Source organism: Loxodonta africana, chromosome 13, assembly GCF_030014295.1.
Source record: "Loxodonta africana isolate mLoxAfr1 chromosome 13, mLoxAfr1.hap2, whole genome shotgun sequence".
In the NCBI taxonomy this organism is placed as follows: domain Eukaryota; kingdom Metazoa; phylum Chordata; class Mammalia; order Proboscidea; family Elephantidae; genus Loxodonta; species Loxodonta africana.
In genome coordinates, this window is record NC_087354.1 from 40,652,627 (window position 1) to 40,680,434 (window position 27,808).

At 48.8% G+C, this 27,808-nt stretch overlaps 2 protein-coding genes and 1 long non-coding RNA gene across 8 annotated transcripts in view; 2 read left to right on the plus strand and 1 right to left on the minus strand.

The window, feature by feature from the left end:
* Positions 1–10,882, plus strand: part of PTPN9 (protein tyrosine phosphatase non-receptor type 9) — a 93,813-nt gene extending 82,931 nt beyond the window's left edge. For 2 of the 3 annotated variants that reach the window (XM_064267254.1, XM_023552925.2), the window contains exons 9-13: positions 1,062–1,128; positions 5,917–5,995; positions 7,178–7,328; positions 7,792–7,999; positions 8,811–10,880. In XM_064267254.1, the coding sequence (XP_064123324.1) occupies positions 1,062–1,128; positions 5,917–5,995; positions 7,178–7,328; positions 7,792–7,999; positions 8,811–9,025 (720 nt within the window). In that variant the 3' untranslated portion in view covers positions 9,026–10,880. Of the gene's footprint in view, positions 1–1,061; positions 1,129–5,916; positions 5,996–7,177; positions 7,329–7,791; positions 8,000–8,810 lie in introns of all 3 variants that reach the window. The other variant, XM_064267255.1, reaches the window with a different exon arrangement.
* The window catches only part of LOC111751622 (uncharacterized), a 37,783-nt gene extending 14,663 nt beyond the window's left edge, over positions 1–23,120 (minus strand). The window contains exons 1-3 of the long non-coding RNA XR_010317390.1: positions 22,640–23,120; positions 7,158–8,123; positions 2,591–2,681 (exon numbers count right to left, since the gene is read on the minus strand). This is a non-coding gene — a long non-coding RNA (uncharacterized LOC111751622). The remainder of the gene's footprint in view (positions 1–2,590; positions 2,682–7,157; positions 8,124–22,639) is intronic.
* The window catches only part of SIN3A (SIN3 transcription regulator family member A), a 72,806-nt gene continuing 63,850 nt past the window's right edge, over positions 18,853–27,808 (plus strand). For 3 of the 4 annotated variants that reach the window (XM_010593763.3, XM_064267248.1, XM_064267247.1), the window contains exon 1: positions 23,153–23,332. The gene's annotated coding sequence lies outside the window, so the exon portion shown is untranslated. Of the gene's footprint in view, positions 18,875–23,152; positions 23,333–27,808 lie in introns of those variants that run through there. The other variant, XM_064267246.1, reaches the window with a different exon arrangement.

Below are 27,808 nucleotides of genomic sequence, written 5' to 3' on the forward strand. Positions count from 1 at the left end.
AGGTGGGGGTAAAAAAAAAAAAACACACTGCAAGTCTCTCCTGCCACTGCTTCTCTGCCACCTTCCGGGTAACAGCTTGCTCTCTGTCTCCTGGGTCTAGAAGCTTCTTAACACAGGGATCCCAGGTCCAAGGGCATGCTGGCTCCTAGCCGTTCTTCCTTGGTGGTAGTGGGGTCTTCTTTCTCCCACCTCGGTGGTGGCTTGTTCCAGAAGCCCAGCAGGATGGAAAAACTGAGAAGTCCTTTTAGTGGGCCACAATTATCATATCTGCATAGTCCAGCCCAATCACTTGGGTGGGAGTTACAAGGCCATGGTTAGAAAGGCCACATAGAAGTGATCCATCACTCTGCAACTATTGAGCTGTAAGAGTTCCTTATATATTCTGGTTAACAAGACCCTTATCAAATATGTTGTTTGCTGTCGAGTTGAATCCAACTCATGGCAACCCAGTGTATTACAGAGTAGAACTGCTGCTCCATAGAGTTTTCTTGGCTGAAATTTTTATGGAAGCAGGTTGCCAAGCCATACACTTTGCAAATATTGGTTACCTTTTCACTCTTTTAAAAATTTTGTTGTTGTTAAAAATATACACAGCAAAACATACACCAATTCATGATTTTTCATTTTCTTGATGGTGTTCTTTGAAGCACAAAAACTTAATCGTAAGGAATCCAGTTTATCCATTTTTTCGTTCCTCACTTGTGCTTTTGGTGTCATATCTAAGAGAGCTTTGCGTAAACCAAGGTCACAAAGATTTACTCCTGTATTTTCTTCTAAGAGTTTTGTAGTTTTAGCTCTTAATATTTAGGTCTGTGATCCATTTTGAGTTAAATTTTGTTCATGGTGTGAGGAAGGGATCAAGCTTTATTATTCTGCATGTGGACATCTGGTTGTCCCAGTACTATTTGCTGAAGTGAGGTTTTGAATTGCTCTTTTTACCCATTTTTTGCTTGACAAGAAGAGACTATCCACACCTTGGATTGTATTTACACAGTACATCATTTTCTTATCCAAATGGTATAGTCCATGCAGCTGCAATGATGTCTCCTTTTTATCATTAGACAGATTACATCAATGCCAGTTACATGGACGGGTACAAGCAGAAGAATGCTTACATTGGTACACAAGGTAAGCTGATTTACCCCTCACAGATTGGTTTAATGCCACTACCTGTGATTCCTTGCACCAGATGATGGCATAGTTTTTAAAGGAAATGGTAACTTGAAGTGATCTTGTGATTGGGGGTTATTGAGGAAGGCAGATGAGAGTATAGGGTTTCTGTACCAGGTATACCTGGAAATTGACTGCATAGAGATAAACTGGAGATTTGGACACACAACATTATTGTCTGCAAGTTTTTGGACTGTGTCTGAGTATTGTCAATACAAGGGAGTGGAGCATCATAACTCACTGGTCAGTGATAACATTCTTCATGTTTAGTGTAGGAGGCCAAGTGTGGCAGTGGGACCTCCCAGATAAAATCGGGATGCTACCTTCTTCTCTGCATGCTCCCACTCCCCTCCAATAATTCCTTTTGAGTCCAGTGAATGAATGGGTGTTGCTGTCCTAAGAGGCCTTTGTTGGTCCCTTTACCGTCACAGAGCATGGCTAGCAGTGTTCTGATGTGGATAGTCTGTGCTCATCTGACACTGAAGTGTACTAGACCAGGAGGGTTTCAGATGGAGTTTCTGTAAGGGCTCCTTTGGACCTCAGCGCCCTTCCTAACTCAGCCTTTGCCCACTTCAAGGAGAATACCAGTTCACCCCAAAGGGAGAAGAAAGAAATCAACACAGGAGGACAAAATGGGCCCACCATATGGGCATAAAGCCCTCTGACCATTATGTCAAGCATGGCCAGTAAGAACTCTGGCATATACCTCCTTAACCAAGTGATCAAACTTAGTATCACCAATAATGGGACAGACTGACATTATATGCCTCCAAATGCGACACAGTGGGAAGTGCACAACATCACCTGTGTCTTATGCTGCCAGTTTTAAAATCTGAATCTAATCACGAGAGACAAACCAGATAAATCCAGATTGTAGGACATACTATAAGAAAACTGGCCTGGACACCCCAAAGTTAATGCCATGAAGGACAAAAAAAAAAAACAAAAGACGGGCATTACTTTAGATTGAAGAAGACTAAAGAGACACGACAGCCAAATTCAGTGTGTGTAATTGTGATTGGATCCTCAGTTGGGAGGAAGAAAACTAGGACAAACAGTTGGGATAATTGGAAGCTGTGTATTAGATATTATTACATCAGTGTTTAATTGCTTAGGTGGGACAACAGTATTGTTATACAGGAGAATGTCCTTGATCTCCTAATATATGTTCAAATATTTAGGAAAGAAATGTCATGTGCAACTTAAAATTAAATGGGTTCATAGAAAAGAATGTGTGTGTGTGTATGTATATATAGAAAGAAGCAAAGATTGTAAAATGGTAGCTAAAAATGATAGCTTTCTAGCTAAAGAATGTATGGGTACATCGTACTATTCTTTCAACTCTTCTGTGTATGAAATTTTTCAAAATAGAAGTTGGGAAAAAATAGAAAAGGGAAAAGAGCCTTTGGATTCTTGGTACCTTATTAACTGGACTGATGGTCACAGGTTTTTTTTTTTTTTTTTCCTCCTGGGAGGGGACCACTCTCTCCAAAAGGAGTCCTGTAGAGACCCTAAGAACAAACAAGAGAGCTGTCAGGAAAGATTTTTGGAAGGTACAGGATATGACGTGATCTGCCTGAGATTAGGGGTTACATTGAGAAGGGTGGCCTCAGCATGGATGGGCTTTTGGAGGCCAAGGGTTGCTTCAGAATGCTTTCTCCTGATATAGAAGGAAGGTGCATTGCCTAGAGTTGTTACTTATGCAGGGATTGAATCTTTTAGGCTGGCTCTGATGGCCCTGTCCAGAAAAAAAATTCCTCTAGTAGTATCAGAGATGGGGGCTCAGTACTCTATCAGGACCAGAAAATGAAGTATATATATAGTTCCAGCTAAAGCTGGAAGTGGTGGTGTAGCCTGTAACATTGAGAAGGCTGGATTGGTTTGCTGGGCTTACCTCCTTGCCTATATTCAGGATTCTGATTCTTATTCACGATAATATTTCTACTAACAATATCGGTCATCTTTTGAGAGTTCCTATTATGTGTTGGGGTACATAATCCCTAATCGTTATAGAAACTCTGCAAGGAGGGTTTTATTATTCTGTTTTATAAACGAGCAAACTGAAGCCTAAGGAGGTCAAGTGACTTTGGATCATACAGTTAGTGAGTGGCAGAGCCAGGATTTGAAGCCATGTCTATTTGGTTCAGAAGTCCTTGCAAGCCAGGTCAGTGGATTGTTTCACCTATGCCAGCATAAACCTCTGGCATTGTTTCTTCGGAGGAGTCCATTTAAAGGGCTTAATCTGCATTTGGCTGCTGACCAAGGTGTCAGCAGTTTGAATCCACCAGCCACTCCTTGGAAATCCTAATGGGGTAGTTCTGTTCTGTAGGGTCAACTGTACAGCAACAGATTTTTTTTTTTAATCTAGGAAGTACAACCTTCCCTTCTAAGTCACCCAGTTGTGCCTTACAGGAAGTTACGGCCCTTTGCCTAGGCTGAGTCTGAGTTGTATCTGGGTTATCAGGTGCTCTGACTGCTCATCAACCCCCAATTCTGCCAGTGGTTTGGATGTGGAATATAAAGTATAAGAGAGCTGCTGTGGTGCAAGATAGTGGAATAAGGACTGGGTTGGGAGTCTGAGATGACAAAAAATTATTTTCTTAACATGCATACGAGGCTAATGCATGTCCATTATAGAAAATTTAGAAAATGAAGATTAAAATCACCATACTCTAGGGCCCAGAGATAATACTGTAAACATTTTGTAGAATCTCTTCCTAGATCTTTTTCTATGCATACATACAAATAGATATATACATAAAAAAAAAAAAAATCCGTTGCCGTCAAGTCGACTCCGACTCATAGTGACCCTATAGGACGAGATAGAACTGCCCCATACAATTCCCAAGGAGCGCCTGGTGGATCTGAACTGCTGACCTTTTGGTTAGCAGCCGTAGCTCTTAACCACGATGCCACCAGGGCTTCCATACATATACATGGATATATAAATATGTACATACACGTAAAATATTTAATAAAATGGGTTGTTTCTATACATTACCTTTTTGATGTAATGGTATCTTGTGAATACCTTTCCATAGCAGAAAATACAGATCTTGCAACACCTCTTTAATGGACTGTTTAAATTATGGATATGGCATAATTTAATTAATCCTGTCTTGTTGAATATTTTAGTTTGTTTCCAAGACCTCACATAGTTCTACAAAGGGAGAGTTCCAGTATCATACGATACTAGTGCTTGCTAAAGGACTTTAGCAAAAATGGTAGTGGGACCAGTAGGTGAACCCCAGCCGATTTCCAGGCAAAATCAACCCTTGGTACTGCCCTACTTCCTTGAAAGCAGAGGGGAAAAAAAGCATTGGAAAAGCACACGGAATTATCCAGAGTTGTTACTCTCTTGATTGAGAGGAAAGCTTCCTGGGTGGCACAAACAGTTTGTGCTTGACTACTAACCCACCCAGTGCACCACGGAAGAAAGTCCCGGTAATCTGCTCCCATAAAGATTAGAGCTAAGAGAACCCTATGGGACAGTTCCGCTGTGTAACACATGGGGTCACCATGAGTTGGAATCGACTTGATGGCAACGGGTTATGGTGTTTTTGATTGAAAGGGAGTTGGTGGCCCACAAGTATCTTCAAAGTTCCTACTGAGTACCCAGCTCTGTGCAGGTTCTGATCTACCAAGGAGAACTCAACAGCATAGCCCCTGCCCTCAGGACCATGTTTGCTGAGACATTAATGCCCAAAAAGTAAAATGACTGATAATAAGAACATATAAATTAAATGGTTAAGCTGTTTGGATCCAGCTGTGCCATCAAGACCTCAGAGGTGAGGGAGCCACATAAGGAGTGTGGTGGTCAGAGAAAACTTCAAGGAAGAGCCAGCAGTTGAAAGTGAACAGCCTTGGAAGTGAAAGGAGACAGTCTGAGCAAAGGAATAGAGGGTGAAGTAAGCATGGTGTGTCTATCTATACTCTGATGGAGCAGTTTTTCTTTAAAGATTAAACTGGTTGGGGCATCCAGAATAGACTGGAAGGGAAAGAGACCTTTTCAGACAGTAAACTAAGATGGTGTTAAAAAAAAAAACTAAGATGGTGTTAGAGTAGCTTAGACAAAAAGGTGATGTGGTCCTGGACTCGAGGTGGCAGTGAAATTGAGGAGGGGCAAAAGGATGAAAACCTAAAAAGATTTCAAAGGCAAGAACTCTCTGGGATTTGGTGACAGAGATGGAATTGAAAGATAAAGCTAATTTTGAAGAAGGAGGCTGAATTGCGTACATTTTGGATCTGAGGAAATGATGGAATATGGAGGGGAAATGGTTTAATAAGCAACTAGTGATTATGACCAGGCAGTGTTCTTGTTCTGTTGTACATAGGGTTGTTACCAGTCAGAACCAACTCAGTGGCACCTAACAACAGCAAGGGATTATGAGGCTGAAGCTTAAGTAAGATGAAAACAGATAGGGACATGTACACTCTCAGCCTGGCTGTGATAGCTGAAGCCCTAATGATAAGGCTCTGAGAGGGTACACATCAGTGCCTCTTAAACTAATGTGGCAACTCACATGGGGATCTTGTTAAAATGCAGGTTCTGCATTTCTAATACTCTCCCATATGATGCCAGTGCTCTTGGTCTAAGGATCACAATGAATAGCAGGGATGTAGAGAGAAGAATAGGGAGCCAACATTTGTGCTTTGGGGTTAGTATTAGGGGGAACAAAAGAAGATCCTAAGAAGGAAAAAGGTACTTCCCAGTGTCATGTTCCTTGTCTTCTGCTTTCATTCCAGGTCCTTTGGAGAATACCTATCGTGATTTCTGGCTAATGGTATGGGAGCAAAAAGTCTTGGTGATTGTCATGACCACCCGGTAAGTTAATCCCTTTTCTTCCCACTGCTCCCACCCCTAACCTGTCCCCAAGCATGGGTGATTCAACAGGAGAGTTTAGCTTTAGTCTTCTGAGAAACAATGAGGATTAGGAAAGCCATGGCAAAGAATTTGAGATGTCTTAGCTTTTTCTTAGCTGACCCAGGGTTAACACAGCCAGGACATGGTGGAGATTGATAAATCTAACTTGTCAAAGCTTTAATCCATGGCTCTGGTGACCTCTGTGCCATTTAAAACCTATTCTGAGGTTCTGGCCTTACGCATTGAAGGATATACTAGAAAACATAGGGACAGTTCACCTGTAATCTGGCACCTATTTCCAGAGGGCAGCTGTTTTCCTGGCCTCTGGGTTACCAGTTCCTCTTCTGTTGTCCTTACACCTTTCAGCCATTCATATTTCTACTTGTAGGAGAACTTCACAAAGGAAAGGTGAAACGTAATAGATCAGGAAGGAGGCTATTGATGAGAGGAATATTTTTGAAATTTTGGTCTATATATCTGCCAAAACTTCAAGAATTACCTATTTCATTAGTATTATTATTACACCCTGTTTCAGATGAGAAGGAAAAACATTAGTGACAATGTTTGCTCAGTTCCCTTCCCATGGCATTGTTACAGCTACCTCTGATTTTGTAGAGGAGATAGTGGGAGAAGTACCACCTTGGAGTACCTGGGAACCACTGAAAAGTGATGAGGTGGACTTAGGCCTTTATAAAAACCTCCCACTGGCATCCCAGGAGCCATGGCTTTCCCCTTCCTCTGTCAGCCAAGGGCCCTTATTAGGGAAGAAAATGGACAGTAGCTGAGGTTCAGGCCAGAGAGTCTCTCTGACCCACCACATTTTCTCTGTCCTTTCTTTATTCTCCAAGTATTTATCCCAGATACGTGAGGAGTACCATGAGATATCAGGAAAGGGACCAAATGATACACATATTAAATGCTCAATAAATATCTGCTAAACGAGTAATGCAGAAACTATAGTTATTGTTACATCTGCTTAGAAAGGTTTCCTTTCTTTTCTGCCAAGAAGCAAGTGTGTAAGCCAGCCAGAAGCAATGAAAGAAATGACCTTGCTGCCTAAGGGTACAACAGGTTGTAGGGGGAGCGGAGTTACTACTGTGGAGAGGAAGGATGGAAGGCTTACCTTGCTCTGTGTGTCTTCAGCTTTGAGGAGGGCGGCAGGAGGAAGTGTGGCCAGTACTGGCCACTAGAAAAAGACTCTCGGATCCGATTTGGCTTCCTCACAGTGACCAACCTAGGCGTGGAAAACATGAACCATTATAAGAAAACCATCCTAGAAATTCACAACGCAGAGGTAAATCCAGGTTTCTGTTTTCTTGCTTTTTTGAAGGTGGAGGAGAAACTTCTAAAGAAAATCTCCACAGGGAATAGGCAGGCTTCCAGGGAGATCATGATAAATTACTTCCATTTTTCTGGGAACAGAGTCAGGATATTCAACTTAGAGTCAATTAGCCATGTTGTCTCAACATCACAGTGGCATTACTTAGGAGTAAAGCTTGTAACAGAAGAAATCTGGATCTTACAGTATAGTAATTCTGCCCTCTCCAGGTATTTAACCCTTAAAAAAAAAAAAAAAATTTTTTTTTTTTTTTTTGTTTGTAGTAGGGAAGCAGTTGTAGAGAAAAGTTAAGGGTGGTACTGATAGGTAGAAACCTTGGTGTGGTGGGGGGAGTACCAGGGTGTTGAGAATCTGGGAAAGCCAATGTCAGGGGCAAGCAGAAATGAGCTCATTAACTTTTGCCTTTTTTTCCTCCAAGGAGCGGCAAAAACGCCAGGTGACCCACTTCCAGTTCCTGAGCTGGCCAGATTATGGTGTCCCTTCCTCGGCAGCTTCCCTCATTGACTTCTTGAGAGTGGTCAGGAACCAGCAGAGGCTGGCCGTCAGCAGCATGGGGGCACGCGCCAAAGGGCAATCCCCGGAGCCACCCATTGTGGTCCACTGCAGTGCAGGCATTGGCAGGACAGGTAACTCACCTGACACAGCTCCCGGTGCAGCCAGAGGCAGTAGAGGTGGGCGAGGAATATCAAAGCTCTTCGACCATATCTGTGAAAGTTGCCAGTACTCATTTGATCCATGGGTGGTGAATTGCTGTGAAAAAAATCTCTCTTTAATGTCCTTTAGGTATCCCTATTGCTAGGTGCTGGCCAGAATATAACATTTCCCAAGCCAGACCCTCTAGGGGTGTTAATGCTTTGTCCATCCCAGCAGCATGGTCGTTGTCTGACCCAGGTCACTCTGAGTGTCTGAAAGAGCTCAGCTGGGCTTCCTGTCCTCCCTCCTCCCCACAGAGGGATCCCTTCCCTGTGCTGCGCTTTCCTTCTGGGGCCAGTTAGCAGCCTTTGCCTTAAGAGGATGCGCATTGCAGGGACCGCTGTCCTCAGTTCCAAGGTCCCCCTGGGAGAAAGTTAGGAAGAATGGGTTTGTGTTAGGCCTCCAGGGGCAAGTTGTAGAGTCTCTGGCAATTAGGGCCTGGGTGTGGGAGTGCTGTCTGTCTCTGTATCTGGGATTGAAGCAGGAAGTTCTTCTATGCCACCTTCCCACTTACTCTACCTGTACCCCCATGTGTGTCCTGGGAGACAAGAGGCTTTCCCATTTCTCTGGCCTCTAACACTTCCTGTGACCTTCTCCTTCCTTTCAGGCCTAAGGCCAGCTGGCCTTCTGCCATGAGGCAACTTGCCTTTGAATTCATTCATCCAGTCCTACTAGATTTATTTGGTAGAGGGGAGGGAGAGAGGAGAGGTAAACCAGGTATGACCACTTCCTTCCTTCCTTCAGGTACCTTCTGCTCACTGGACATCTGCCTGGCACAGCTGGAGGAGCTTGGCACCCTTAATGTGTTCCAGACTGTGTCCCGCATGAGGACCCAGAGGGCCTTCAGCATCCAGACCCCTGAGCAGTACTATTTTTGCTACAAGGCCATCCTGGAGTTCGCAGAGAGGGAGGGCATGGTGCCCTCCAGCCACAACCTGCTGGCCGTGGAGGGTCAGTAATTGCCTCACAAGCCTCCTACCTGCTGGCCAGCCTTCCATAAACTACCCTGGACACTGCTGAACCTATAGGTTGCCATCAGTTACGCTGAAGCCATGGACCAACCTCTTTCTCGTGACTCCCGGCGCACATGTGCACGCAAGGCAACCTTTCCCTTTGTCTAGATAGATGTGGTAAAATTGCCACTAGAAAGGTCCAGCAGCAATGTGTTCTTAATTCCTAGCACCTGCTATCGAACTGTGCCTTATTAAAACCAAATTGTGGCTATCGATTTTTGCCAGGGGCCCCGAGGTAAGTGGGGAAGGAACCTCCCTCCCCCTCTTCCCAATGCTATTCTCCTTCTTAAAGTCTCCTCTCTCCCTCCCTCTAGCTAGGATTTGGTGGGGAGGTTAGGTGAGCATCCTCCTTCCTCTCAAGAGAGCTTGACCAAGTTATTCTAGAGACCATCCCGAGTGCCAAGCACGTTTATACCTAGGGCGTGTATTCCAGTCTTTCTGTCATTCTGTGTGTGTGCGTGTGTGTATGTGCACTTATGTGTATGGGTCCATGTGTACGTGTGTGTATATAATATATATTGTATGTGATAATATGATCGTATTCTATAAATACATATACACACAGATACTCCTTTGTAGAAGTTCATGGGGCTTTGTGTTGCAGTTCAGGCCTCCTTGCTTCCTGGACTCTACTATTATCCTGGAGTAGCTGGGGTTGGGGATCATGTCTCCCGTTGTCAGACGACGGAGTGGTGGAAGAGGACACACACATCCCCTCTTCATGCTCCTGCCACAGAACCTTGTCCTTAAGTAATGACTTACCTCCCTCTGGAGTCCCTGGGTGGTGCAAATGGTTAACACACTCAGCTAACCAAAAGGTTGGAGGTTCAAGTTCACCCAGAGGCGCCTTGGAAGAAAGGCCTGGCGATCTACTTCTGAAAAATCAGCCATTGAGAACCCTATGTAGTGCAGCTCTGCTCTGACACACATGGGGTTGCCATGAGTTGGAATTGACTCAGTGGCAACTGGTTTTTCTGTCCTTTAGGATGCTGCCTGTTGAAGCCAAGAATACTGGTTTGTGGTAACACTGGCATAATTCAGCATGGGTTGCTCTCATCTAATGATTTTTCTGTTTACTTTGCCAATTTTGGGAACAGACCTCCACTGTGATTCCAGACCCTCTCCTCCCTCTCACTGTCCCTCAGAGGTGGGGGTCTGGAGGTAGAGCTGAACTCACTGAGCAGCCAGAGCCAAAAGCAATCGGTACGAAGTCTTAGAAGTAAAAAGGGGGAGCCCAGGCCTGAGAGAGGGGAAACTACTATGAGAATCCGAGCTGGGGCCTCTTTTTCTTTTGCTGGAGGGTTCCTTTCCTTATGCAACTTGCCCCATCTCTCCCTGCCTACTAGCCTGCCAAACCTTTGAGCTTGAGCTGGGTGGGTTCTGTGCCAATGAAAAGCTTAACCCCTGGCTGGGTGAGGCGGTCCCCTGTAATCACTGTTTGCTCCCTACCGACCCAACCCACCCTGCTTGCTCTCAGCCCACCCAGCCTGATGTGCCCGGCGTGGAATCAAGAGTCCCCAGCACTCCACATTACCAAGGAAATGCCAGGAACCCCTAAACCTTCTTCCCCCATCACAGAAGATGAGGTTGGCAGCTTATCAGACCTCAATAATTTTATACTGTAATAAGCTCTTTGAATGTGTATATTCTTATTTTTACAATCTTTTCATTTTGTATTTAACATCAATGGACTGAGTCAGATGCAGAAATAATTGTAAATGTTCATATTCAATATCTTACAGCGATACAGTTTTGTATTTACATATAAATATACCGACGTGATCAAACCCTTTTAGCTTCATCAATTTAGCAGTCTGGGGCTGGGAAGGTGAGGAGGGGGTCCAGGAGGTGGTCCGGGAGGGTTGGGGTGGTAGGGAGGGGCCCAAGGTTTCAGTATTCTAGATTTTCAGTTCTGAGGGCCACCCACTTTGTCAGTAGGCCATGGCCTTGGCTCTGGGAGAACAAAGGGAACCAGCATTAGCTGAGTGCTTGCTGGGTGCCTGGCTCTATGCTTTGTACTTTCTTTCCCATTACCCCCTTCACACCTCACAACAATCCAGTGAGATGTTATTCTCTTCCCTTTTCCCATCTACCCTTCCCCCATTTTTATATAGCTGCTCTAGAACTAGAGCTCAAGTTGGTCTGCTTAGAAAATCTTTTTTCTTTCCATTATATCACCTGTCTCTCAAAGATCAGGACAGTGCTTTGTCTTTTGAGGCCAGAATATTTTTTTAGTTTCCTTCAGAGTATAAACAGTTCTTAGATTCCAGCCATATCGGTTGGCTAGATCTTGAGCCCATGTTGCTTGTAGTAGACTAGAAGGGTGACTTAGGGTTGGTGGTTGGTTCTCCCAGATCGGACCTCCTGGTGTAGGGGCGTCAGGACTGCAGAGTACCAAAGGGGTCATACTCCCTGGGAAACTCCTATACATATGAGTACTTTGGTCTTTGGTGCTGTGGGAAAATCTTCAGTCATTTGCATCTCTCTCAGAATGGAACCAAAAGGTTTTCCCCAGTAGATCGCTCCCCACACCATGTAACTACTCTTTACCATGTTGGCCAGTGACAGCCTGCCCTGTGGGGCTGTTCTGGCCTACAGAATGTGCAAATATTGGGGTGTTCTGAGTAATAAGGGTAGGAGCTAACACTTTCTAAGTGCTTACTCTATTCTAGGCACTGTTCAAGGTGCTTTCTGGGTATTATCTCATTCATCCTCAGAACAACCTTTTGAGGTAGGTATTGACAGAAGAAAAAACTGAGGCATAGGAAATCCATTTGCCACAAACAAGAATCTGAACCATCTATCTGCTCTTAACTCTCAAACTAGACTGTCTCTAAGGATTCAATCTCCTGGTCTGCTAACAAATTTTTCTTCAGTTTCTTAATCAGGAGCGAAGTGTGGAGCAAAGTATTAAGCCAGTCCTTGCCCCAGATTAGCCTCCATTCTTTTGGGAGGAAGCCTAAGAGGTGAACAGAGATTCTCTGAAATCTGGGAAATCAGAGAGGTTAGGGGTTCAGTGGAATAGGTAGGGAATGAATGTAATAATAAAAGGTCTGGAGGAGGTAGACTTGAACTGTCACTTATTTGAAGAGGCTATAACCCAACTGCTCTGTAAATTCAGAAGTTACGCAGGGCTCCTCCTTGCGTATCAGGATTGGCGAGGAGGTTATCACTTGCAGAGCTTCATTCAACTGCAGATGCCTGAGTCCCATTCAATGGGTGGTCGAGGGACTGAGGATGAGCCACGTTTGGGAATCACTGAGTCCATGTCTCTGACTCAAACTGATGTCTCCTGAATTTTCCAGCCAACCCTGAAAGGGATCAAGAGTTTTCCGCCCACTGCCATAGTTTGCTTGTAGCTTTTACCACTGGGAAGATAATCAATCTTCAGTGTGAGCCTATCTATTCTAGGTGTATTAGAGGAGGTAAAGGAAGGGGAAAGCAGAGAAGGAACCCAGAATCTGTTAGGGGAGTCAAGACTCTCATGCTGGTGACTTAGTGAACAAAACAAGAGAACCCACAATCAAATGCTGGATTGTGTAGTTGACATAAAGAGTTCAAGGGGGAAAGGGCATTGCAAGCTAAAAGCAAGCATCTGCTTCTGATCTGATTGCTGTTTTTTGCTTTACTCCCTCTAGCACTCCCAGAGTATATAATTCTTCAAACACAGGAGATAATCCCACTTTCCTCTCATGTGCCTGTTGCTCCGTTCGTTTTGCCCAGCCCTGTCAGCTCGTTTAAGGAGCCCTGGTGGTGCAGTGTTTAAAGTGATTAACTGCTAACTGAAAGGTCAGTGGTTTGAAACCACCAGTGACTCTGTGGGAAAAAGATGTGGCAGTCGGCTTCCATGGAGATTTACAGCTTTGGAAACCCTTGGGGTGGCTATGAGTCGGAATCAACTTGACAGCAACAGGTTTTTTTTTTTTTTGTCAGCTGGTATGGGACCTTTGCAGTGAAGGGTGCCTTAGCAGCCTCAGCCTAGGGGGTCCACCATTGTCAGCTTCCATGTGACGGTATGTAAATGACAGTGGGACTGGTTCTAGGAGAACTGGACTATTTTAGTATCTAGACACAAGGGAGATGTGGCTCTTGCCCTCAAAGTCTTCCAACCACACAAACACACACCCCTCTCACAAATCAGAGAGACCTGGAGAGAGGTGGGCCAAGAGGCATTGACCAGGTAGAAAAGCCTTCCCTGGAGTGAGTCAACTTTTTAGTAGTTCTGAGGTCTCATCACACAACCCATGCCAAATCCCAGAAGGGGCTGCACTAGATGATCCTACTAAGAGCTCTCTGATGCTGAGGGTCTAGCTCTTTGTTGGGCAGTGGGAAGGCACACAGAGGAACTATCAGGCCTTTACTTCTCTACTTGGGCAGATTCCTACTTTAGCTTATTTTCAAAGTCTCTTCTTTCAAGCTGCCGCCACTTCCCTGCGTTGCCTCAGTTCCCTTCCCACTAGGTCCTGTATTTGGATAGAAAGCAAATTGAGTCTCCCTGTCTTTCTCAAGATCAGCCCATAGGCCTTCAGCCTTTAAGGCTTCCTTACTGCTCCATGTAGGGCAGACAGGGTGACTTAGAGCCAAGGAATGAACTGACCAAGGTCCCAGAGCTCCTAGTCCACATCTTGGCTCAGATTTGTCTCAGGCCTTGGTCACTACCCACAGACCATGGTTAACTTACCTAGGACTGGAGCTGAAGCTCCCACAAGGGAACCTCTTGAGAGCAAGGGAACCAGATTTTCTCTTGGCAGGTATGCACCGCATACTTACCATCACACAGCAGTTACTCGGTGAATATCAAGTGTTCTGGGATGTATTGCTCTTGACTGACCACAGGGAAGACGGGGGTCTTCTCCACAAGTAAAAATTCTAGCATTCTCTAAAACCTGTTGCAGTGTTTGATCTTTATCCACCGCTTTACCATAAAAAAGAAAGTTGCTGTCATAAAATCCTTTCTCCTGTTTAAGGAAAAGCTGACATGATGCAGTCTTAAATACCCAGTATTTTCTGGCTGAGACCAAGCTAACTATTCTAAGATCCTAACTGGGAGTGTTGGACAGAGGCTGAGAATGTGGTTCCTTTTCAGGAATTTAGGGTAATATATTCATGATAGTTGTTAAGATGATAACTATGGCAGTAGGAAAGGAAGACTGAGATTTAAACAGTAGTATATATTTATATAAAAAAAAGAATAAAAAGGCACAGTGTCCCCTCCCCCATTCCAGGCTCACTCGCTTCTACTCCTCCCCCACCTTAGAACCTGTCTGCCTCTCTAAGCCACAATATAGTTTGAAAGCCTCAGGACTGCGCAGATGTGCAACGGAGCAGAGGTCAGCCCCTTCATCTTGTGGGGTCTCTGTTTTACCTCCTTGACCTTTAATGACTACCTGTGTCCAGGAGCCAGTTGAAGTCCGAGTCTAACGTTCAGGACAGATACTAGACAGGAAATACCAATTTGGGACTTTGTCTACATAGAAGCAATGAGCATTGGTAGTGGGTGGGATCAGCCAAGACTGAGGAGGGCAAGATGAGAGGAGAGACCTGTGGGGGCCACCGACATTTAGAAGATGGGTAGAGGAAGAAAAGCCCCTCAGTGATACTGAGCAATAGGCAGAGGTAACCTGAGGCTAAGCCAGGCTGGCTTGTCACAGGCTGTTGAGAGGTGGGGAATGGTTGGGATGAAAAGATTTGGAAAAACGGGTTCGCTAGCTGTCTTCCTGGGGCAGGGGCTGTCAGAAGGAGGAGGCACATGTGGAAGGCAAAGTAGAAACTAGAGTGCTCTGACTGCCACTTCAACCAAAGCAAGCCCCACTTTTTGTCTTTTACATATTAGCCCTCCCAAGATTTCATTTGAACAAGGGCATCTGCCACTTAAAGAAAATAATTACCAAACAACTGATATACGAAGGAAACACTTTTAAAGCATAAATCCAGGTAACCTGGGGAAACAGACAGTTATATTGATTTTCCAGATTTGGGCTGGAAGCAACCCAGAGGGGTAAACTCACACTGAGGGGAAGGTACTTGAAGACACAGAATGGCAGTCTAACACCTACTCAAAATTCCCAAGCCTCCAAGGCCACCCAGGAATCAGAATATGGAATATAAACAACTTACTACACCACCTGGTTGCTAGAGAAATGGAGTTTCTTCACATAGTAGAGTTGTTTGGTCCTTTAGGCCAGCTCCTGGACTCACTGCTAGGACTCGAACTTCAGGGACTTTGCATTTGAATGACCAGGAGAAGAGGGGGTGAGGATGGGATGACGAAAAAAGTTGGAGAAGTCTTAACGAAATGCTAGGCATACTTTAATGTTACAACAGCCCACCGAAGTAGATATTCTTAGTTTACAGATAAAGATAAAGCCATCCAGCTGGGAAGTGGCTGAACCAGAATCCTGACCAATAGCTTGAGCTTCTCCCCTTGAAGCTATAGGGTGCTTGGGGTGGAGGTAGGGACCTAGCCTCCGATTCCAAAGTAAAGCCTCAAATGCTCCTCACATGGATATTCCCCAGCAGGCTGTGGCTGCCTTCTACAGCTGCCAGAGGTTCTGGCAGCAGGGCACTGCAGTGCAGGCTCTAAATTTCTCTAATCACCATAAGCACGCTAAAGAACTGTGAATGAGTTCTTTTTGTGAATGAGGGTGTTTGTGTGTGTGAGTTTTCTGTGAAATTGTGGATGTCAGAAGGTGTGATAGTTTTGAGTATGTGTATTGTGAGTTGACATATGATGTGTGTGACTGCAAGACAAATCTTCTTTGAGGAGGATAATTTTTTTGAAAAAGCTAGAAATGAACTCTCTGGGGACAAACTGCTGTTACACTTACGGAGGTGAGAAGTGTGGAGCAAGAGGGGAGACTTTTCTGTAGGGGTCCCAACCTGGAGCTCATCTCAGGCACCAGTGTGTACGGAGACAGCATGTGGGGACACAGCTCAGGCTTTGGGCATGGATAGACTTGGCTACTCAGGCTATGAGCCCGGATAGACTTGTCTTGGCTACCTGACACGGGAAAGTCACTCTACTGCTCTGAGCCTCAAAGTTTACTCATCTGGAAAATAAGGTTAAGAATCCCTAACTCAAAAAACTTGTGGGATGTTTCACACAAAAGAGGCCTCCTGGGAATCAGAACCTGGCATCCCAACATGACTTCTCCAAGAAGGGCTCTCACCCAGGTATATTCACTGTTCTGTCATCACTGGCATGGAGAGGGGGATGTGGATGCAACCCTCAGTGTAGCTGGAGGGCCAGTGTCACCAAATCAAATATTCTCACAGAGGCTGGGGTTGGCTGTGCAGGCATCAGTGTACTGAGTCAGAAACAATCACTGGAGCCCTTCCAAGGTAACTCCTGAGGTCAGTTTAGGGGTGTTGAGGGGGGAGTCCGCATCAAGGTGGTACACTTAAAGCTGGGAGTGTCAGGGAAACCTGGTTCTCTGGGGTGGGGGGCAGCTGTTCTAGTTGCAAATGCTCTGTAAGTAATTTCATCCACAGCACACCACTTGCTTCCCAGGCTCAATCAAATGCTTGGGTCCTTGGTCTCCACAGAAGCACAGAAACTCAGGTGTATTAAAGAGCATTTTATCATCATATTTTATCCCCATAACAAGCCTGAGAACAGCAAGGCAAGGATTATAATGTTATCCTCTTTTACAAGAGGGGAGGCTGATCCACAGATAATAAGGGACTGAGTGGGGACCAGGGGGCTCAACTTCCAAGCTAGCGTCCTTACTGCTCTAGCACTCTGCTTCATCCCACACTGACTCGGTTGGTATCTGCTATGCCTTCCGTGAGGGCAGAGCCCCTTGGTAATACAGCAGGAATCTGAGATGGGGGCTCCAGACATCAGGGGGTCTCTGGTCTGAGAGTGAAGCTTGACCTCCATGGCCTGCCATTAAACACACAGTCCTCATCTCCTGGCCTTTCCCCTCAATGATCTCATCAGCGGAGACTCCTGGGGTGACCCACTACATTTCCCAAATCATCTTCCTACCTGCCCTTTCTCTTAGTGGAAGGATCCCCCGGACCCCAACACACACGCACCTGGGGCAGGTACATGAACTCTGAGAGGGAAGGGTTTTTAGAGGATGTCTTTCTACTCCAATTTCCACCCCTATTTCACAGGGGGAAAATGGGTCCAGAGGGAGAAAGGGATTTGCCTAAGGATATGTCACCAGTCACTGGCTTAGAACCCAGATGACCCAACCACTAGCCACAAATTCTTCATACACCTCCTCACACAGCATGCTACTGGTTACTTCCTTCCCTCCACTACCTACACTGAACCAGTCACCCGCTCCCCTTGAGTCTTTCTCAAAACACATCTCTCTCCTATTTCTTCCCCACTCTCATTGCCCCAGTCAGGTCCTCATTACAGCTCCCCTGAACTATTGAGGCAGCCTCCTAAACAGCAGCAAGCCCCCATTTTGCCCACAGGCCTCTAAGGCCCATCATACTCTGCACATCCCACCTCATCCACACCAGTTTCCTTTCCTCACTGCCCTAATGCGGGTAGGGCTGCCTCAATTAACAGGTCTTTCTTGCTCACACATTTTGGACCTCGAACACAGGCTCAGTTCTATTAAGCACAGGCCTGTGGGGTGCCTCCTACTCCCCCCCACCAGAAATCCTTTTGGTTGGGAGTTATGACAAATTCGGCAAATGATGCAGGGAAGAATCTGAGTCAGGGCTTTGACTCGAGCGCTACAATGTGCCTCTTGTACTTTCCAACCAGTCATTGCAACAGCCTAGGCACTCCTCACTCAGCCCACCCTCAGAACCCATCCAGCCGCTGGGATGCTGAGCATCTTAGACCAGAATTCTGGGCCTTTTTGTGTGGCCCTGTGACCACCCTGTTCAAACACATTCAGCTGTGTAGGTCCAAGCATTTTAACCAAATATTATAAGCCTTTCTCTGGTCCCATCTTTCCAACCTTAATTTTCATTAACTATCCCAGCTGCACTTGAAGGGCCTTAACAATGTTTCACACCTACCCCTTTGTGCCCTTTGCTGAAAAATGACTTGCCCTTCCATTTCTGCCTGGTGAAATCTCCTTCGAGACCCAACTTGAATGCCTCTATGAAACCTTTCCTAATTTTCCTTCAGCTGGAAGGAATCTCCCTTCCCTGAGCTCCTAGAGATGTCTATTTATGTACACATTCCTGCCTTGAGTTAGCTTTTTCTGTATCATCTTTTCGGCTGGACCGGGAGTCCCTGGACGGTGTGGAGTGAGCATCTCATCCGGCCTCTGTGAACGGACCCAGCAGCAGACGCGGTATTAATGTGTCTGCCTCACCCGAAGGTGCTCAGACAAGTGCCTGTTGTCCTGGACGCAGGGATTCCCACTTGCATCACTCACTTTTAGGCGATAACAGAGGGGACCGGACACGGTTAGGTCACAGCCAGATATTCCAGCCAGGCGCTAGGGTGCCCTTTCCCGCCTCTCCGTCCAGCTCTGAAGGGTGTGTATGTGTGTGTGTGAAGGAAGTGGGGGCCGCGCAGCCCAGCTCCCTCTTCCTCCGGGTCCACCTGCGGATCCTCAAGTCCCAGAAGGCCTCCCTCCGGCTCGAGGGCCTCAAACTCCAAGACTGAGAAGACAGGGACCTCTCCCACAGTTGCGCCGCCCACTCGCGGAGAGTTTATTTATATTTTTTTTGGAGGGAGGGGGCATGCGATGAAGGGGAAGAGGCGGGGCAAGGAGAGAAGGCGGGCCCAGGATGACTGACGTTAGAAGCGGGGAGCCAATGGCCCGTGGGGGGCGTTCCCCCCCATTCAGGACTCCTCGCCTGGCTCGGAAGGTATGTTAAACAGCTGCTTTTAATTTGGTCCCCCCAATCTCCGGCGTTTGGGGGGCTAGTCCATGGCCGCTCGCTTTGGCCAGCCCGCGGCGGTGCGGGCGCCACGGGCCCCGGGACGGAGCCAGGGGGAGGCTCGGAGTCCGGCCGCTGAGGGAGGCGAGGGGCAGGCCAGGAAGGAGAGCTCTTGGCGCCGCCCGCTTGCCAGTGTGTTTCCAAGCCGGGCGGGAGCTGTGGGGAGGGGGCCGGCCCGGCCTGGGGTCGCCAGGGCGCCAGCCGTGCTGCCTAGTTTATTTCACCGAGCAGTCGGTTTCGGTAGGTTTCGGCGGCGGAATGGGCAAGGGGTAGGCAGAAGGAGATTCCCCGCTCCTGGAATGTCCCTCCCTTTTGAAAAAATTTGTAAAGAAAAATGGGGGATTCCGTACACCGACTGGAACCAGGCCCGGGCTGCGGCGCGCGGGATCGGCAGGGGGCGGCGGCCCGAGCCCGGTTGGCCGGGCCCACTGAGCTCGCGGTGCCTGGAGTTGGTCGAGAGCTGGAGTTAGCAAGCGAGCCGAGGCCCGCGGCTTTCCCCGCTAACCACGCTGCACGAAGGCGGCAGCCACCCCAGGGGTTTTGTTTCTGCCCGCAAACTTGTCGGAGGGGCCGGTGGGCGCGCCCCCGGGAGGCGCGGGCGCCGAGGGCCAGCGGTTGTTAGGGACTCTGGGGGCGGGGGCAACGCCGGACTTGCGAGAGGGGCGGCCGGCGGCGGGAGAGGCCACCGGAAAGAGTCCCCGCGCTTCGGCAACAGCCCCATGCGCCGGCCGGAGCTCTCCGAACTCCCGGGCTGTGGCGGTGGAGTCGGCATTCGGCGCCGGAACCCGCCAGGCCGCGAACCGGCGCTGAGCTCGGCCCGGGGGTCTGGAAAACCTCCAGGAACTCGGCGGTTCCGACCCGCAGCCCCAGCTGATCCCCTTGCAAACATGGAGCTCCCTCCTTTCCCTCCCACCCCGCGGCGGCGGCGGCGGCGGCGGCGGCGGCGGCGGCGGGGCTGCTCCCTCCCCCTCCCCCGGCCGTGCCGCTGCCGGGCTCCCCCTTCCCGCGAGGTGCCGCTGCGGGCCACTCGGCCTCGAATCGGGCGCGGGCGTATTTGCGCGCGCCCCCGAGGGGGTGGCCTGAAAGGGGCAGTGAAGGTCGGAAACAGGGAAAACAGACTCCACGCTTGGAATCGGGAAAAGGAAATGCATCAGCGGGCGGGGAGGGGCGCAGGGAGCGCGCCTGTCAGTCGGGATGGCGGCCTCCGGCAGGCTGCAAGCGGGGAAGCAGGCGCCGGCGCGAACTGCGGGGGTCGGGCGGGGACGCCGGCTGAGGAGGCAGAGGGGACCGGACCCCTGGAGCACCGGGATTGCCCCTGCCTCCACTCATTGGCCCAGCCTGTTTACTATACTCCGGCGGAGCCTTGTGCAACCGGCCAGGAGGGTAGCTGAGGGCGGGGCCGTCTCTTCCACCCACCTCGGGCTCCTCCAGAGGCTCCGCCTCCTCTTGTTTTCTACTGGCTGGGCGAGACTCCCTTTTTCTCTTCTTGGTTACCAATTGGGTGACATTCTCCCGAGCTCCGCCTATCGGGAGGCCGGGCCGGAGTTTAAGTTGCTAGGATTTTTTTCCTTGAAGGGCGGAGGGAGGATTCCTGCGGCTTACGTGAGGCGCAAGGTCCCGCCCCTATTTCTAATTGGTGAAATGAATAGTTCCGCCTCCTCCGGCGGAGCGAGCTGGGAGGAGGAAAAAGCCAACCACTCGTCCCTGCCCCCTCCCTTCGCTCGTGTGCGCGCTTCGCACATGTATGGGGCCCGCCCCGCTCCTTCGAACTGCCCTCCCGCCCGGAAGTCCTGAGCTCGGCGCCCTTGGCGTGGGGGGCGGGGGCGAGAGGGGGCGGGGGGGCGCGAGCAGAGCAGGCACACAAAGATCCCTCCAAGGATCGAAGTCTGCTGGCCTTCGTGGTCCAACTAGGGGATGACCGTGTGGAGTGGATTTTGAGGGATTCTGCAGGAGCTGAGAGGGTGAAATCTGCCCTTCCCGGCTGGGGCTGCGTATTAAAGTTCTGACCGCTGCCTGGCTATTCTCGCACACCGGCGGCCCCTGACTTCCAGGGGATTGCCATTAGCTTAAGCTAGAGATCGCTGCGCACGCTGGCAGTGTTTTTTCTTCACAGGGCAAGGTGGCTGGCGTTGTTGGCTGTCTCGGGTTCGCCTGGGAGTCTTAGGCATGACCCAGGACAGCTCATCTCCCTGTAGGGCAGTCCACTTTTGGCTCGGGTTCGGAGTGGTTCTCCGTGTCTAGGTGGGAGCGACTTACGGCATCCAGTCCTGGGAAGAGGGGCCGGTCCAGGGTTAAAGGCACCTCTTGATATGTTCTGCCAAAATGCCTTTTCTTTGTAACCTCAGAGACGTTTGGCCCGGGGGTTGCTTTCGTAGACCTGACTTATTTTTAGAGCTCCGTCTGGGGCAAGGCTTCACTCCTGGCGAGGCTGCTCCCACCTGTCGTGGAGTTCACAATTCGCCGCCGTGGCACCGCGGCTCAGAACCATCCTGGGAGTCAGGCCCACCTGTTGCCAGAGCTCGTTTCTGGCCGTCTCCGCTGGATTGCGGGGGACAGGGTAGGAGGATCTAGGAGCAGATTCCCTGCGGCCTGCCACTTCGGGACCCACCCGCCTCTCTGTGGGGAGTAGCCTTTTTGCTGGAGTGAGCGGGAAGGCTCTAGTTCCGCCCCCTTTCCTGGTGCTGCGAGAGCGCCCCCAAAACCATGGCCAGCGTCAGTTCTTAACTCTTTTGGTGAATGAATAAAAAAGCAAGGTAGCTATCGCAAGCACTTTGTCTCCCTGTGTGTTCGAGGCACTATTACCTACACCGAAAGGGTCAGAAGATTGCTATTAACAAACTTTAGCCGAGGAAGAAAACAACAATTGTTATCTTTTGCCCCCAACTGATTTTTATCCTATCTCAAGTGTGGATATATCTTCAAGGTTCTTTTCTGCCATGGTCTGTTTTGGTCTTTTCCTCTCCTTCCTCAGTTCTTGAGTCTGAGAACGCCTTCAGACCTACCCGGGAGATCGCGAATGTCTTACATCTCACGCTCCTCCTTCCGGAGGCTTGCCAGGGCGGTGGCTGCTAGGGCCCTGCCTTTCTTTTGGTTATCTCCTCCCTCTTAGAACTGCCTACTTAGGTTTACGGAGTGTCGGAGTTAGGAGTGAGCAGCCAACCCTAGTGGCGGACTCGGAATCCCTGGGGCTCTTTTCAGGATTTAGGTTTCCAGCCCTTAATTGTGTACTCTACTGGCTGAAAGGAGCTGCCGGCTGCTCCAGTTATATATTTGCTTTTTCTAGGAGGCAGCATGCGGAAGTGTAAAGTGTAAAGAGAGAACTGGATGAGAAAGATGAGGTTCTCTTTTAAATTATTTGGTTAGTTGGTCCTCCAGGGTGATAACGTGCTGCCTTTCCTCTTCAAATCCCAGGGCGTGGGATCTCAGCTGCTGACCTCCGCGCCATCCACTGTCTCGGGCCCTGGAACTCTGAGCTTCGGTCTCTAGTGTAAACATTCCACAAAAGGACTGCTAAGGTTCAGCCTCCTCGCGCAGGGCGGAGTCAGCTCCTTCCTAGACGGGCGTCCTGACCAATGACGGCTCCTACCGCGCCGAACTATCGAATCCGAGAGTTAGGGGCGGGGCCTGGCCCGGCAGTGGGGTAGGAGGAGCCTATTTCACTTACGGACATTTTACCCCACATCGGTTACTTACCTTCTTGGGGCGGTGGGAGAGCCCGGGGTAGCCGCCTTCCAATGCTGTGACCGGCGGGGGCGGGAGCCGACTTGTTGGGCCTGTGAGTGAGATAGTACGGGGTGTGATATGTAGTGTTCTCCAATGAGACGTGAAGAGCTTCCCTGCTTCCTCCAATAAGGTTGCGGCTTGGGGGTGGGATTCAGCAATCCCTCTCCAATAGGCGGGGTTGAGCTGGGGAAGCTCCCCGCCAATAGGGGCGTGGAGAAGGTGAGCGGCTCCCCCTCCCCTTCCAGCCGGGGGGAAGGGGCGGGGAGTCGGCAGGCGGGGCGGAGCGATTGGCTGAATCTTTGACGGGCGGATATTACGGCCTGTGGCGGAACGAGGTTGAGTCTTCCCTCTGCGGGGCGGGCCCGGAGAGTGGGCGGGATTTCCCGGGTAACAGAGAAGCGGCCGCGGCGGTAGAGGCGGCGGAGACGGTTTCTCCATCTTCCCCCCCTCCCCTTCCCCCCTCGGAGTTTCCCTCCCTCCCTCCCTCCCTCCCTCTTCCCCAGGCTGGGCACCGGGGCCTGTGGCCGCCTCGTTAGTGGAGAGGAGACTGCCAGTCCGCTTCGGCGGGCCTGCGCGCCGCGCCGTTCTCAGGGCCTCCCTGCTGAGCCCCGAGACTCACGCCGAGAGGGACACGCAGTGACGAGCGGCTGAAGCAGCTTTGCGGTGAGAGCATGCCGGGCCGGGGTCTGGGCGGAGAGCGTAGGTGGCGGGTAACGCCGGACTCGAGGGTGTGTGTTTTTAAGGGGGGCTGACCTCCCCGGCTTCCCGTAGAGAAGGTGGCCGGGAGGTGTGTGGATGTGTGAGGGGGGGTGGGGGGCGGAGCGGGGTAGCTCTCCGAGCGGGAGGGGGAGGAGAGCGTAGTCCCGGTGCGCGCGGAGGGGGCGGGCTCTCGCGCCGCCGCTCAGGGGCGGGGCCGGCGCGCGCGTGCGATTGTGGAGGAAGGGGCGGGGCCGGCCTCGCGCTAAGTGCTGTTTGCGGCAGACCACCCCCGGTCTGCCTGATGTGGGCGGGCCTCGGGCGGGTGGCGGCTCACTGGGCTGCTGCGGTGGGGGCCGGTAGGGGGTCTCCCGCGTGTGGTTTCAGGGCGCGGCAGGGAGGGGGCGTGAAGTCCGCGTTCCTCCGCCTTCTCGAATCCGGTTGGTCGGAGGGACCGTACAGAGTGGCCATGCCACTCCCCTTGGCCGCCCCTCTTCCCGAGTTTCCGCCTCCTTGGCAAGTGAGGCGGGGCTCGGGAAAGCCCGCTGTCCGGTTTGGCTGGGAGTCGCGGCCTCCAGATCTGCCCCGCCCTGTGTCTCCGTGGGGTGGGAGGAGCCCCGCTGACTGGGAGCTGTGGAGGTGTCAGGACTTACTCTTGTGGCTCGGCCATGCCTTCTGCCTGGGGCAGTAGGGCTGGGTGCCAGAGCTGTTGTCTCGGCTTTACTCCAGGCAGCGTGGACGGCACCGTGCAGCCAGGAAAGTCGGAGCATGGTCACCGCTATTCCTCTCTAGGCTGTAATTATTGGCGCGAGGTTGCTCGAGGTCTTTTCGGAAGATTCCAGGCTTGGTCGAGTGTGACTCGTGCTCTTGACCGTGCTTCCGCGGTGGCGATGGTGGGGGGAGGGGCGGAGAGTCATCAGAGACTAGAAATGTGGCCGAGGACAACCTTTCCTGGAGTTCCTTTCGTGTTCAGTTACCGGGGCTGTACGAGGCGGGGCTTCCTTTGAGCCAATGGGATGGTGCGTAGTTAGCTAGATTTGGCGACTGTTCAGGTGCCCTAGGACTTCAAACCCAGTTAGCCACGGAGAGGCAAATGGAAGCTCCTACTCTTCAGGAGGCTGAGATTTATAAAAGGAGGGGTTGGATTTATGTTCTCCTCTCAAAACGGATCTGCTTACAAAATATGGTGACTCTTAGAAAAACTCAAGAGACTGGATAAAATACAGATTTTTTCGATTCGTGTGTTTTTGAATGTTTTCGTTGTGCAGATGGTTCTGCTATATAAGATCGATTTCACAAAGAAATAAGTTGCAATTTAAGTAACTACAGGTGTTCTTGAAAAGTTTTCCTCTTCTGATTTTATGTAATTCTGTTAGACGATCTAGACTACTTTCTATTCTATAAAACAGTGCTCTCGCCCTTTTTTATCACAGAGAGTAGGGGAAAGTTGGGACCCCTGGTGGCACAGTGGTCAAGAGCTCGGGTGCTAACCAAAAGGTTCGGAGTTCGAATCCACCAACTCCTTCTTGGAAACCACACTGTGGGGCAGTTCTCTGCCCTGTAGGGTCTCTTTGAATTGGAATGGACTCAAAGGCAAAGGGGTTGGTTTTCCGGGGTGAAGTTGAGTAGTCGTCTAGCCTTTTTTGTGACTTCTGTAGCATTGTTTTCCAACCTGTATTGGAGAGTTGTGCTTAGAGCGTTTCAGGTTTAATGTATGCAGAACCACATTAAATTAGGTTGCTGGCTTGGTAACTCCTTATTAAGGGAAATTACTTAATCTCAGGTGTTTTTGACATTTTTCATGCGCTGCTAAAAGGAACTAAACAAGGATCGAATGCTTGTTTATGCGCTAACGTCTGAGTAAGCCCTGTATGGTCAGCTGTCTGCGATGAAGTTAAATTTTCAGGTAGGGCTGAGAGTTTGGTGCCCTGTGCTCCGCTCAGGTAAATAGGGAAAGTACCACCTCTTTTTCAGCCAAAGGAAGTCGCAATGGCGGCACTTGCATTTTAGTTTGATTAATGGTGACTGTAATGGCATTGGTGGAGACAAAACCTGGGTTTTTTTTTGTGATGCTGTAAACTGTCAAAGATGGTGGAGGACAGTTTACTATTGTGGAAAATTTGGTTACCGCATAGTTGTTCCCAGTTGCAGTGCTGCGTGCTGGGAAGGATGTGTTGTCTAGTTAGTGAACCAAGGTTACAAGTCCCACATAGACTTTAAGGATTCAAGTAAGGACCTGGTTGTGCTGTTTTATCTCTAAATGTCAATATCATATATTAGTTTTGCTCAGAGTTAAAAACTGTGGATAGATTGGCGTTTTGTAATTAAGAAGGTTTGAGTAGTTTACCTAAAGAGTAAGATTTTTTTCTTAAGAAGGGAAATGTGTAGTAATTTGATAAGATTGCTGGCAAAGCATAGTTCCATTTGTTTCTTGAGTGCGTATAGATAAGACACCAGAGAGCGGTGCGGGCCAGATGTTACTGCTTGTGAATTTTAGTTGGAATTAAAAGGTTATGTCCATGGCGTTCAGTACTCAAGCAGTGCTTTTCAAAGCTTTCTAACTCTTCTCGGTAACTCACCAGGCACAAGTTTGATACGCTTTACTTGCTGTAGATTCTTATGAAGATAATAGTAATGGTTTTTCAAAGTACGCTCTGCTTCTTCCGCTTGGAATAAGCTTATATTTATTGAGCCCTTACTATATCCCAGGCAGTGTTATGCACTATACATTTATTATCCCATTTCATCTTTATGTGACAGGTATGAAATTCATACTTTAAAGATGAGGAAACAGTGGCACAGAGAAGGTAGACATACAGTAAACAGCAAGGCCAGGATCTGAATCCAGGCAGTCTGGTTCCAGAGCCCATGCTCCTAACCTACACTTCGACTGCCTCTAGTATGAGAACAGTGACAGGGTAATGGGAAGGAGCAGTGTGCTTTTGAAAGCGGGTTTGAGGGAAAAGATTGAGAAGCAGACACTAAAGGTGAATTGAGTCTCTGTGCATTTATTGACCACCTGCTTAAATGGCTCTGGCCTGGCGCCAGAAGAGCCTTTGTCCCCAAGAAGCTTAAGTTCTTAAAGGAAAGGCAAGTTATACACATGATGATTTTACTGTAAATAAGTGTAGGTCAAGTGCCATAAAAGTACAAAGTGCTGTAAGGAATTCAAAGGATAGCCCACCTCTGGGTGGAGAAAGGGGGCACTGAATGAGAAACAGGAGGGAGAAATCTGAAATCATAGATCCAGTTGGAGTGAGTTGTTAAATGTTCCTAGACAGCTCACTCAAAGTCCTCCCAGAAATACTTGCTTTGGAATGTTTGTTAGAATGGGTGACATCATGTTGAAATTGGCATGTGAATTGAAGTCGCTCTTCCCGAGTGTTTGAATTGTATTCTCTTCAGTTTGTAGACCTGATCCCTTGTACTACTTCAGAAGGTATTTAAGAATCACAGAGAAGAAATTGTGGATTTGGCATATATGTTATTGTTACTCTCTCGGACTCAAGGTGTATCATTAATATTGTCAGTTGCCGTTCCCTAATACTGCTGTTTCTTCATATACCTTCTTGTTTCTGCTATTTAAAAAAATTGAGTAGAAGTAGTATCTTAGGATTTTTGTCTTTTTCTTGTTGCAGTTTAGGTAAATAATTCTGGATATTTGGGTTTTGTTGAGGTTAGAGTCAGATAACGTAGTAACCCATCTGGCCACATGCGTGGGTAGTGGGTGAATCAGGGTTCTGCCAGTTTTGTTATATTCTTACCAAATAGTTTAAGAAATTTTATTTTCCTGACTTTTTTTTTTAAAGGTGAATTCTAATTGTCTTTCAGTTTTAAAAACATAAAAAAAAAAAACTTGGTTTCTTTAAATTATGTAAATTTTTGTTTGGGTCTCTTTCTTCAAAAAACATGCCCAGTGGGGGGCCTTAAATGCTAGCAAGCAGCCATCTAAGGTACATCAATTGGTCTCAACCGACGTGGTTCAAAGGAGAATGAAGAACACCAAGGACACAAGGTAATTACAAGCCCAAGAGACAGAAAGGGCCACATGAACCAGAGACTACATCATCCTGAGACCAGAAGAACTAGATAGTGCCCGCCTACAACCGATGACTGCACTGACAGGGAACACAACAGAGAACCCCTGAGGGACCGAGAGAGCAGTGGGATGCAGACCCCAAATTCTCATAAAAAGACCAGACTTAATGGTCTGACTGAGACTAGAAGAACCCCAGTGGTCATGGCCCCCAGACCTTCTGTTGGCCCAGGACAGGAACCATTCCCGAAGCCAACTCTTCAGACATGATTTGGACTGGACAGTGGGTTGGAGAGGGATGCTGGTGAGGAGTGAGCTTCTCGGATCAGGTAGACACTTGACATCTCCTGCCTGGAGGGTAGATGAAAGGGTAGAGGGGGTTAGAAGCTGGTGAAATGGACATGAAA